General features: G+C 31.6%; 1 protein-coding gene across 2 annotated transcripts; it reads left to right on the top strand.

The window, feature by feature from the left end:
* LOC109347925 lies at positions 6613 to 12101 on the top strand. 2 transcript variants are annotated; one of them, XM_019588046.1, is made up of 9 exons: positions 6613 to 6731; positions 7768 to 7944; positions 8410 to 8474; positions 8581 to 8680; positions 8796 to 8834; positions 8932 to 9123; positions 9916 to 10094; positions 10317 to 10436; positions 11793 to 12098. In XM_019588046.1, the coding sequence occupies exons 1-9, from the start codon at positions 6672 to 6674 to the stop codon at positions 11896 to 11898; spliced, it is 1038 nt and encodes a 345-aa protein (XP_019443591.1). In that variant the 5' UTR covers positions 6613 to 6671; the 3' UTR covers positions 11899 to 12098. The 2 variants fall into 2 exon arrangements, with proteins under 2 accessions (XP_019443591.1, XP_019443592.1); XM_019588047.1 differs by having other exon boundaries at positions 6632 to 6719; positions 7765 to 7944; positions 11793 to 12101.

Genomic DNA, 13024 nt, shown 5'->3' with positions numbered 1-13024 from the left:
CCATGTGTGGTCTCTCATATTTATAGAGTTTAGGAAATATTGAGATGACATCTGGCCATTGGCCAGCATCTAACAAGTACAATGGATGTACTCTAGTCATCCTTGCCTGTCCTGTAGATCTGTTATTGTCGAATTTTCAGGGGCAGGTGAAATGTGCAAGCGACGTGGCATGTGGAATGTGCAGGTGGCGTGGCAGGTGGCCTGCTAGCTGACATTGAAGGCGAGTCAGTAGCACATTAATGGTGGGGTCAAATGTGCATTAAATAGTGGGTTAGAGGCATTTTGCGTCATGAGCATTTATAGCACCTACCACAATTGGGCCCATCTGAGGCGGGTAACGGGGAGATAAAGAATATTGTATTGGATACTCAGGGCAGATGGAAGACAACTCAGATATAACCTGGGTAGAATTTGAGGCGGATAATGAGGAGATGATGAATACTGTACTAGATACTCGGGGCGGATGAAGGATAGCCTAGATATAACTAGGGTAGAATCTGAGGCGGGTAACAAAGAGATGATAAATACTGTACTAGATACTCGGGGTAAATGGAGGATAGTCACCGGGTAGAAAGAGTATTATATATATTATTACATGATTAAGAAATAATAGTTATAATCACATCGTCTTCATAATTCATATGAGATAAATCTATTTAATTACCTGATAAAAAAATCTATTTAATTATAAATTTATAGTGATGCATTTGTCGCCAATGAAGTTACCCCAAGCTTAACTCTTAAAGTTACTATCAATCTCATCTTAATTACATCTAAAGGCTCTAATTCATTTACATAACTGAGATGGTCAGAAGAAGCAAAACATGATTTTGATGGCAATATAAAAAACGTATCTTGTCTGAAAAATCAAAACATTTTTAATGTTATATATATATATATATATATATATATATGTATATGTATGTATATATGTATATGTGTGTATATATATATGGTGAACCAATGAATTAATTTATTCCATTGGGATGAAGTTGAGCTCATCCTGCAACTCTCGGATATGTGGCTCTCAAGAAAAGCTTCCTGTGGTGGAAGTATAGGTCCACTTATTTTAAGAGTAAATTTTTTAAATTTATTTTTAATTTTAGCTATCATTTATAAGGAAATTCAATGATTTAGATTTACTTACTAATTCAATTATTAGATTTCCCTAAAATTCGTAACTATAATTAAGAGTAAATTTAAAAAACTTACATTAGAGTAAGTGAATATAAGTTGGGTTGAGATAAAATATATGACTGATGATGGAGTTGTTTACAATTTCAGTCTATTATGGGATATCATATTTAATTATCATTTTTTTACTTTTAAATATAAGAAGAATAAATGATTCATACATTGATTGTGAGTACATATAAAATTTTGAGTGTAATATCTATGCATCATTACTGTAAAGATTTACATAGAATCAATATATTATCTATCATTTATTTGTATTATTTTTCGAAGAGTTAATAATAATAAAATATTAACAGTAATATTGCAGTGATAGTATATAAAACCATTGACGAAGCTATGTAGAATGGCAAGGTGTGCAAATGCACACCCTGATGTTTTTTTATAAAAAATATGTATATTATTTATAGACAAAAGTGTATGTAATGACACTATATGAGTTCTATATACGATTCCTTTATCAATTCTCTAAAAAAGTAATCATAATAAATTGTGGATGATATAATGACTGTGTATAAATTTTTACATTAATAATACATAGATATTACAATTTTTTTATAACTCTACTAGTCCAAAATTTATTTATTTTATAAAATGGCATGTTTAGTGAAAAATAAAATAATTATTATTGTGTTGAATATTTTATAATATTATGCATATGCAATTTAAAATAACTTCATGATCGTTTCTATGAGACAAATATCCAGTTGCTTCTTTGAATATCTTGTTTGAGTCTAGTCGATTTATTCTCTGGTTTTGATATGACAAAACTAATTGAATTTGCAAAGTTTTATCTACTGATTTTTGTTCAACAGCATCGACGGTATTTGATAATTAACTTGAGACTTAAATCATTGATATATAAAGCAGTATTGAGTTTTCTTATTTGAAAGGAATGAATAATCTTTATGGTAAGTTGGTTAAAACTGGAAGACACATTATTTATCTATTAGTTTATCTTCTTTTGATGTTAGCAATACAACCATAAAAAGTGTTCTTTTTCAACTATGAAAATTATAAAAAATAGGTTGCACAACATAATGAAATATGAGTGTATAAATGATTGTCTAGCAACTTATAATTAGTGAATATTGCTCAACAACATTAAAAACGAATTGACCAATGATTTCAAAATGTGAAATAACATAGAAATTAATTATTTTAATTTTTAATATATATTGCATACCCTGCATCTGGGTTCTAGATTCGTCACTGTATAAAACTCTTACATTTTCAATACAAACATTTATTTTTTCATTGACACTCATAATTGTAAAGTCTTCTAAATGTTTTTCTCATATAAATTTTATATAGAGGGAGTTATAATGTTATATACTCCTATTCAGCTAATGAAATCACTATTCTCCCTTATATATCAATGATAACCGTAACATTTATCTACTTGTTAACATTTTGAGAGAGTTTTTTCCATACTAAATATTGCATTAATTTCTTTTCTCAAATCTATTTTAGTTGTGTGATATTATTTTTATAATTTTGTTTTTATAGTCATAAACTCTATTTTCATCAGTGTCCAATTTTCAGCAAGGAGTACTAATCAATACTCATCATAGCATTGAAGATGTTGATGTTTACTAGCCACTTATAAAAATAGAATAGCCATTTACTAATGAAAATGTCATTGAAATTTAATTACCATAACAAGTTTCAGATAGTAGAACAAGAAAATTTGATTTAAGAAATGTGATTTATTAAATGCATGCATGATAAGTGTTCCCTGCTATTTGAGTAACATATAGCATATTTGATGTGAAAATACTTCTAAGGTCCTCGCAAACGATCATTTCAGGGGAGAAACTAATTAACTTAGTTAGATTCAAAAGTTTTATGGTGTAAAACAAAAATGCAAGTGCAGAAAAACTTAGGATAAGGTTGAAGTTGGAAATGGTGAAAGAAAACAAAATAGAATGATGTAAGGTGAATGGTATCATACCCAATGATGAATGATAAGCTTGCGATCCGACACTACGAATGGTGATTAGCCCTAAGATAAGTCCCTAAGGAGTTCGACCAAGGACCGAGGAAAACCCTACTCACAATATATACTATACAAGATAAATTTTGTCTTTGTTTAAGAAAAAATGTAGTATATTTAAAAGAAAACCGAGTCTAAAAAATAAGATGATTCTTAACTTCTTAACGCAACGAACAAAGGAAAAGAAAATGAAAAAAAACTTTTATTCAATCTTGCAAGAACCGCAAGGTCAACGAAGAAGAAGATGATTGTTCAACGCATATACAAAACTGGTTAAAACCAGATTGTTATTCAATTAAACTAACTAATCCCTATACATAGAAAGAAGCCAACGATAACGAGACTAAGGGGCAAAATAGACTTGTTAACCAAAAGGCCCAGTAGAAAGAAATAAAAGCAAAGGAATGAAAATGGGCTAAGAGAAAATAAAGGCCCAATGCAAAATAGAAGAGATTAAAGGAGGGTGAAGAAGAAGGCAGCCATAATTGCTTGATGATGAAGGTAGCTTATACAAGATGAAGGATTTAACAACAACCTTTTGTTATGGTGTTACAAGTCCTAATGCAGCTATAAATACCTTGTTCCGAATTAAGTGTCATTGTACAATGGAAAGACAAAATGGAAAAGCCTAAAGTTCTAGGTAAAATAATACTTTGTGTGAGAAAAACGTCATTGCTATGCAGCAACACTAGCATTCATTAATTGTTGTATGCCAAATCACTTATGCAACCATGCCACAACTTTAATATTGAAACACAACTTTACTTAATTTTCTTCTTAATTTCTTGGGGAGAATCATTTTTTACTGTCTGATATTTGATAGTATGAAATTATCTCTATTATTAGAACGTGTAAAAGTGAGTATTATGATTTATTAATTTTTTATTTAAAAATAATTTAAAATATATATTGATAAAATATTTTTATGGATACATGTCACGATATTTATCTAATATTAGACCTTCAGTATTAGAAATGATATGATTTCCTAGTTCATGTATCCATATGCATGAAATTTGAAAGCTCCAATCATTAAAAAGTGAATAAAGATGTAAAAATTGATAAGAGGGAGGTCAAATTGCCATTGTTCAGTTTTACAAGTGTGAGTTTAGTCATCTTCCTACATAGTTTCTTGGGTATGATGAATTGAAGGAGTTTCGTCTCAAGAAGGGAATACTTGAAAACAGGACTACAGGAGTAGCCATTGGTTGAAGAAGAAAGTCTCACAATAGGTTTAATAGGTTTGAAGCATCTTTATCCTTCAATAATCTAAAAATTCATTAGATCCCAAATATATTAAAAATTTGACGTCTGAAAATAATATTTATTAGAAGGTGTAATTATAAATCTCGAAAGAAATAAATTAATTTAATTCTTTACTTAGAAGGTAAATGATACCTTTCTTAAAAAAAACTTAATTTTGTTTTCAAACATTTAATGTTGTGCAAAGACAAAAAAAAAATGAGTCTTCATCATTTTAGTTTGGTAATTTGGCACCTATAGAAAAGAACTAATTTCTTATTTTTGTAGACAACAACTACAAATATAAAAAATGTCAAAATTTATTTAACATCTTTTAAAAATAAAAAATAGAAAATTTGTTTTAATACTACAAATATTGGGACGTGCCACCAAGCTAAATAATACAAATATTTTTTTGTTATTAATTTTTTATTTTTAGTATTATTGTAATTGTTTTCTATTTAAAAAATAAAATACCACTTAGGCCCATACACGAATAATATATGTCCTTTCCGTATATAGGTTACTATTATTAGTTAATTTTTGGAAGAATCAATCAAAATTAGAAAATCGGGGATCAAAATCGTCAAAAATAAAACATTAAAAATAAATTTTCAAATGAAAAAAGAAGAGGAATCAAAAGTACATTTAGAAAGAAAATTCAAGTACTTAAATTCCAACTCAAATTTAAAAATACTATTCCCAGTACTCTTATAAGAACATTAAGAGTTTTCACAAGACTCATTTTAAAAATTTCAATTTCTAAGTACAATAGTAATATTGTTATCAAAACAATTATTAATTAGCCTGGACTGAAAAGCGAAAGTAATTTTTTTTATAGATATAGATTTAATTATAGACATTAGATAAAACTAATTGTATTAACTGTAAAGTAACATGCTTATTCTTCCAACAAAACTTTTCTTTTCCACTTACAACATACAAAAAAAAACAATTATGAGTATAATTTTTATACATTGATAATAGAGATATTAAAAATGGTTATCTAGATGAGTTTGGGCTAACTCACATCAGATTCAGGTTAAACTGGACCAAGCTAAAAATTCGGAATACAATTTATGCATATTAAATTATAGCTCAAAGTTACTCTAAGTGGGTCATGAGTTGTGGTGGGTCGGCCTGCATAATACTAAAAATATTTAAATTTTAACATATTTAATCTATTTATAAAATATATATATCAATTGATATATTAGTTGATATTAAGCCTTGTATTTAAGTTAAGGAGTGATGTCAAATCCACATATTTGATTTTTAACATAACTCATTTATATGAGATTATCAGTGCCTAACACATTTAATTTGTAACTTCACTTTATTATATAAAATTTGACACTATCAAAAATAAAATCAATTTGGTTTATAGTAGTTGTATAGACTCAAGTCTATATGTTAAGGTATAATTATTATCATTATTCTTTACGTTCTAACTGAAAATCTTTTGTATGTTTTATCAACGTTTTCATTGTAAATTATTATCATTAGTTTTGTTGTAAAATGTATTTTCTTTATTCTATTTTTGTTGTAGAAGTTAAATCTAATTAAATATACAATTAAGAAATAAAAAGTTAAATCTATATGGTTTATTGTTTTCTCATTCAATTTGATACACTATATTGCTATTGTGTTTAAATGAATATTCTAAAAAAATAGGAAAAATAATATAATACTTAATTATAACATTATTGTAATTTATAAATATTTATGTCATAGAATATTACTCTATTTTTTATTCAAAGTTCATAACATAATATTTATTATCTATTTTTATTATAATTTATTTTATAAAATAATTTTCAACTTATTACCAAACTAAAGAGGCAAAAAATATAAAAATTAAGGAAAAACTGTAGCCTGAAGACGTTCGGATAAGCCCATCTCAAGTCCGACTTTAATAAAGTCTGGTCGTTTCAAGCTAAAAAGTTGAGATTCAATAAAAAATATATAATATAATATTCAAGTCCTATAAATTTTCAAAGTTTGACGGATTGATTTAATTATACTCACTCATTTTGACACCTCTAATTGACAATGTAATGATTAATACACTGCATCTTTTTTTTAAAGTAATTGAAAATGAAGATGAATAATAGAATAACAACTTAAAGAAGTCTTACATCTTTTCCTCAGAAATTATTATTTATTGATTTGAAGCTTCAAATGAAACTTTGCTATTGACATCAAAAGCAGAGAAGGTCAACAGCTTCTCCTGAAAATCATGATATTCGTTGACGATCTTCCATTCTCTACACATACACATTCATCTTCAACATCTCTGGTAACCCCTTTCTCTCTTTTTTATTATTTTCCACAATACCCTCAGGAAGGAACATGATCATAGAAGGAAGGAAAAGTGAAAATGAGACCCATTTCATTTAGGTTTTGAAATCATGACTCTGTAGAGAATTTGAGAAATGAGAAATGTTAACTGAATCTTCTTTATCACTTATCTATGTTACTGTGGTTTATATGAGGATTAGGGAAATTTCTGCCTTTTTTAAATACAACATATTTTATTTGGACCATTGCTGTTTTATTTAAAAATTTGGTATTCAGATAGTTTTACTGCAGAGCTAAAAAGCCTTAGGAAGGAATAGGACTCGAAGCAAGCCGAACCAGAGCTTTGTTCGGTTCAACTCGATAAGGATTTGTTTGGATCGAAACTCGATTCGAGTTCGAAACGAATTATGTTTCCAGCTCGAATTCGCTCAGTTGAAGTTCGCGAACTGTTTGGTTTGACTTGTCACCTCGAATTGGTTTGCTTCGTCAAGAGTTCGTGAACTGTTTAGTTCAACTAATTAGCTCAATTGGTTCAGTCCATCAACTCGAATGATGATTATTTATTTAATATATATAAAATGAAATATTTTCTACACGTATATATACATAGATACATACATATATATAATATATATATACTAGTTCATGAACCTAACGAGTCGAATTGCACTTGGTTCAAGTTCGACTTGTTTATTTAACGAGTGTAATTTTTAGCTCAAGTTAAATAACGAATCGAGTTTCGAACGAATGTCGAGTTAGATCGGTTCATTGCCAGTCCTACTAGGAGTGCACATATCAGCTTCATGTGCATTAACTTATCACTTTACCTGTTAGGAGCTCATATCTGCAATTTGCTATGTACTACTTCCCTAAATAAATGTTACTAACTTGCATCTAGAAGGCAAGGGAATACAGAATAAAATCACACGATCTTCTGAGTTCTCGTCTGCGAAGTTGTTAATTAGGGTTTTTCATGCTATTTATAATCATGCTATAAACATGTGAACTGGCTGGCATTCTATGCTTCTGAACAGGGAAAGGATATACTACTTGCTTTGTTGGAAAACCCTGTTTTGGTATCTGCTTCAAGCTCTTTCAAGGCTAACCCAGAGAAGAAGTTCTCTGTGTTTGATGAGTCTAATCCGGAGAGATCAAAAGTGGTTTATATATTCCAAAGAGAATATGCTACTGTTAACCCTGAATTCGTCGATGTATGTAACTTTTTAACCTGTTGTAATCTTATTAAGCTAAAACCTATTAGTTCAAATGTAATTCTCCTTCCTTTATGCAATATTTAAGATATAATGCTTGTTAAATTGTAATTTAATATTAAATTAGTTCATTGTGGCACGCAACCAATAACATTTTGTCTTCTGTATTTTTTTATCTTTTTTCTTTTATTTGGGCTCATGTTGGCCTTCTTTTTTGTTAGAGAAAGTGATACAAATATATGAGCAAAAGCCGAGGAATCTCTTAAAAATATTGCATTAATTTTTGTTCCGACCTTTCTATAGATAAGTCAGTAGTTCCAAAACTATTATCGCTTTTATAATCCGAGGAACTCAACAAATCTAAGAGTATGATTGCCAATTTACATTTCAATTGATTGTGGCGAGTTTTACAATTATTTCTTCAACTCAGTATTGATGTGTTTTTCTCCTTTCCCACATCACTAGTTTGTTGGCACTGATGAAGCAACAACCTGTGTTGGCCTTGTTATCCGGAACCGAAGGAATGGAATGTAAGGAACAAGGGTTGGTTACTATATAGATGAGAAGTCCACTGTATATTAAGTTCTACAGAGACTCCGCATTCATAATGATATCAATTTTAATTTGATACTGCAGGATATCAGTTGCCCATATGGATTCACCAGAAATTGTAGAAACTGGCCTCTCTCAAATGCTATCTCTACTTGTTGATGACAGTACGGAGATTGAGTTCGATGTGTGTTTCCTTTCTTAGTTTCTACTTTAACCAATTTTTTTGTCATCAGTTTGTTTAATGACTTCTTCACTTACCTATTCTCTAAATGAAAAGTTTCTTTATTAAAAAATTGTAGGTGCATCTAGTTGGGGGTTTCGAAGATGTTTCACCGCAAGTCCGGCCCCAGGGTCTTCTTTGTTAGTGAATTTTCAATATTTACTTTTCACTCAGAGTCAGGATAATCTAAGTTGCATCTGTTGAACTTTGTGCAGCATGATAATGTTACCACTGGATCAGAAAGCGACGCAGATTTGGATGGTTATTCCTTTCCTTTGTGTACAAAGATTGTTCAAACATTGTGGACAAGAGAGGAGAAGTTTCATATTAAAACTCTCTGTGTTCTAGGACATAATACCAGAAGGGATCTTGATGGAATCACTTTTCCCTTTTTCAATGGATTTGTGGTCAGCTCCTGCTTTTAAATATTGTTTTATATCTGGTCATTTACTTCATGTGATTAACCTCGTACTCTACATTAATATGAAACATATAAGTTTATAGCTCGGGTACATAAAGCATACCAAATGGATTATTCTCCACTAGCTTTACCTACATACATGTTTAGTATTGTCATCAATAGAGTGCTTCTTGTGTTTCCTCATGTTAATTTTTTTTGCAATATGTCTGAACTGTTAGTAGACAACTTGAATGATCTACACATTCACGGATAATTCACAGGCATTTCTTTCTACGTGGAGTCCTAGATCTGTTTGCATGTACTAGTTATTAACATACTTTAACAAAAAAATGAGCTGGATAGTGACAGACACTTTCAAAATGCATATTGATGCTGGGTTAAAATGCCACGTCTCAACACAGGAACCGGTGAGCTAGCTACCAAGAGTCATTAAAAATCATGGTATCCATGGAAAATTCTTGCTAAAAAAGGCAACATTGTCAAGTTTTAAAATTATATCCACATGGCATGCTGAAAGTAAGGTTACTGCCTTGTGATCTGGTCACAAGTGTAATCCAGCATTCAGCCTCTTCTCAAGACCTTACTAGGTTTTAGCCTTCGTGCACCAGACCTCCCTTTTTTCTTATGGGATGCTAAAAGTACTTACTGTAACATGACACGTATTTGTTTTCAATATTTTGGCAAAAGTTGTTGCAAGTCTTCTTTGGTGTAATGGTTACATGAGTATTCAAACCATTAGAAGGGATTCTTACCTCTTACATCTTATGCACCACTTCAGGTGGATACTACAACAGGAATTTTGGTGCCAGCCAGTTTTGATAGAAGTTCTAGATGCCCAGATGAAATTATCAGAAGAATACGAATATCTACTTCTTATGAAGATACCCATTGGAATGGGAAGTTACTAGAGACATATGATACTGGCACTGATCGGTTCAAAATTGCTCCTTGCCGCTGGTAACTTCTGAAGTTTCACGAATTCCTCTTCAAACCATACATGTAAAAAGTACTGATGAACCCAGTGCAGAAAGAAAATAGAAGAATAATTTGTGCCAGGCCTTGCATAATTGAGTATTGGTTATATGGTTTTTTATTTGTTAGGAATTTTTTATACGCTTTTTCCATCTCCTTTCTCTTCTGTTCTGATATATTGATGCTTTTTGGCCTTTTCTTATTTAGGACTCTTCGCCAGTATCAGATTGCTTTGTCACATCAGCATTATTCTGATTCAGAAATTCTTTCAATCTGTTCTACCTCACCTACTGCTGAGGCCCCAGATTTTGTGGATACTTTGAGAAGGTAAAATATCTTATTTCCTTGTTGAATGTCAATACCAAGAGGTTATAATGACGTATATGAAAAAAATAATTAAATCAAGTCTCTCTTAAGCCTGGGAGAAATCAATTTCATGCTGCGGAGACAATAACGCAAAACAAGACATGGAGAGGAAAGAACATGGGAGAGAGGAGAGCCTAATAAAATAGGACATTTTTATTTTTCCGGGTGTATGATATTCAATAATCTTAAAGTTTTGAGACCTGAACTACACTTAGCTTGTTATTTAGGTAATAAGTAATCCTAAACTAATCCTTACCTTTGCTTTTCCCAGCCTGATGGTTTAGCTATTTCTATTCATATAATGAACCTGTGACTCATGCCACTTTTAACCAACAAGGCGTTGGTCTAGTGGTATAAGGCCCCACTAGATCTCCAGAAAGACCAAAAGGTTAAGGATTCGGTTCGTGGGTGCGACACCTGTTGGGAGGTGCAGCCAAGCACCCCGAAAGGGATTAGTATTACCATAAGGTGAGGGGATACCTTTTTTTTTTTTTGATCGGCAATTGTTAGTATGTTAGTTGTTAATATGTTAGTATTTTGTTGTGGGTGAGACTTCACCCCCAACCTCCTACACCCTAGGATCAACCACCCTTATAACTCTCATTTTTTGTTGATGGTGGGACTCGAACACACAACCTCCTGCACTCCATTCCTTACGACCACCTTCTTCACCATCAGACCACCTTATGACTCCTAGGGGTACCCTTGATAGTATAAAAAAAATAGAAAAATATAATAAGGATAGGAAACCATATTAATTACTCTAAATATAATCCTTCGAACCAAATTATAAATTACAGAAAGGCCTAGAAATTTTTGCAGAAGTGTTATGAAATTAAACTCCTAGACAACCCAAATGAATGGAATTCTTAACTAAATTGGAATTCCATAAACCCTCACATAAACCACCAGATACTGATAGTCATCCTTACTATTCCAATGTTCTTTATCACTATCTTGATGATATATGACAGATTTTTTTGAAATTATTAATTTATCTGTAAGGATAATACTCTGTATGTAACTATAAATGTTCTAGGGATAAAATGTGACCGGCTTGTGATTGCATCTAGTGAGTTTGGTTACTATTGATTATTCAAATTTGAACTGTAAAAGACCAAACCCTTTCATTAACTGCTCATTTTTATTCAATTATGATTCTGCAATTCAAACTTTTGAGTGGCCATTTTCACATTTGTCTGGTCCATTTTTTACGCTTATCTGTCTCAACTTTTAGAATGTTATCTAAATCTGCAGAGTGACTATTGTATGCTACCTTTTCATATTTCTATATAATATCATATTTCTCATCTTCAGGAATTGGAATTATATGATTGAACATCCACACTGGATGGAAACCTTTCCGAAGAACCAGCCTCGCATTTTTGAGAGGGGTACTGATGGAAGGTGGAGAAGATGTTGATGACATCCCCAGGTTTCTCAGGCAAATCCTTTTCATTAATTAGATTGCCTTCTCAGTGAAGAAATGATATTTTTCAATTAGACATTTACATTTGTCATTAAGTGCTGTGACTGTCAACTGGTTTAGACTTAGTTTTCAGCTAATATGGTATGTAATTACCATTACCTTTGTGAAATACCTCTTCGCGAAGGATGAACAGTGAGGATTCTTCCATGGCTGGTGTCAAAATTGTGAAGCTTTTATCTTTGGCTTCGGTTATGTCATTTACAGTGACATCCTGCTACCAACATGTGGTGTATAAACCATAGAATTGTAATGAGAGGTTTCATTCAAAAACTGCTTAGTTTCTGTTTGCATGTTGGATTCTAGAAGCGGAGGAAGAGAAATAGAATATTTTAGAGTCGACTTTCCAGTTATCTCATAAGTCATTCCGTGACTTTGAAATCTTTCCGTCGCTTTCACTTCAAAACTTAACTCGCAAATAAATCTTTAGTTTTTTATGTTTGTGATAAAGAAACATAACTTGTCACCAATGTTTTAAACCGCAGTTAAGGTCGCGATTACTGCAAATGTGGTCATTATGATGCGAATTGTGGTCATTGAGATGCGAATTGTGGTCATTGAGATGCAAATTGTGGTCATTGTCGCCCAATGCAGTTGCGGTCATTGTGACCCAATGCGGTTGTGTTACAGCCTGATACGACCCAAATATGACCTGATGCGGTTGCGTTGGGGCTCACTATGGTCGCAATATTGTGATTCAGTATCACACTGCAATTGTGGTGTGATGGGTTGCGGCAGTCACTGTAACCGCAATATTGTGACCGCATGATGTGATGTAGTCCACAATTTGAAACACTGCACGTCACAATTCCAATATTGATGTATTGTGGTTGCATGTGTTAAGTGGATATACATAATTTAACATCTTCAGCAGTACAACCAAAGTTGAACATATAAAATTCTAGGACCAAACTGAAAAACACCCAATTTTTAATGAAGTTGATCCTCTCATAGTCATAACCACGGCAAACCCCAAAGTTCTGCTCCAAACGCAAATCATTTAGGGTTAGTTTGAGAGTTGGATTTTGGAGAGGAAAGAAGGAAAATAGAAGACTTGAGAGCT

This window comes from Lupinus angustifolius, chromosome LG05 (genome assembly GCF_001865875.1).
Source record: "Lupinus angustifolius cultivar Tanjil chromosome LG05, LupAngTanjil_v1.0, whole genome shotgun sequence".
Lineage (NCBI taxonomy): Eukaryota > Viridiplantae > Streptophyta > Magnoliopsida > Fabales > Fabaceae > Lupinus > Lupinus angustifolius.
Note: the sequence above shows the minus strand (reverse complement) of the source record. Positions and strands in the feature narration are given on the sequence as shown.

What these genes read in the sequence shown, in the direction of transcription:
- LOC109347925 (XM_019588046.1), top strand. Translation starts at nt 6,672, where the DNA reads ATGATATTCGTTGACGATCTTCCATTCTCTACACATACACATTCATCT. An exon ending in TTAACCCTGAATTCGTCGAT is followed by an intron (nt 7,945 to 8,409) that starts GTATGTAACTTT and finishes CCACATCACTAG; the next exon opens with TTTGTTGGCACTGATGAAGC. An exon ending in TTTGTGGATACTTTGAGAAG is followed by an intron (nt 10,437 to 11,792) that starts GTAAAATATCTT and finishes TCTCATCTTCAG; the next exon opens with GAATTGGAATTATATGATTG.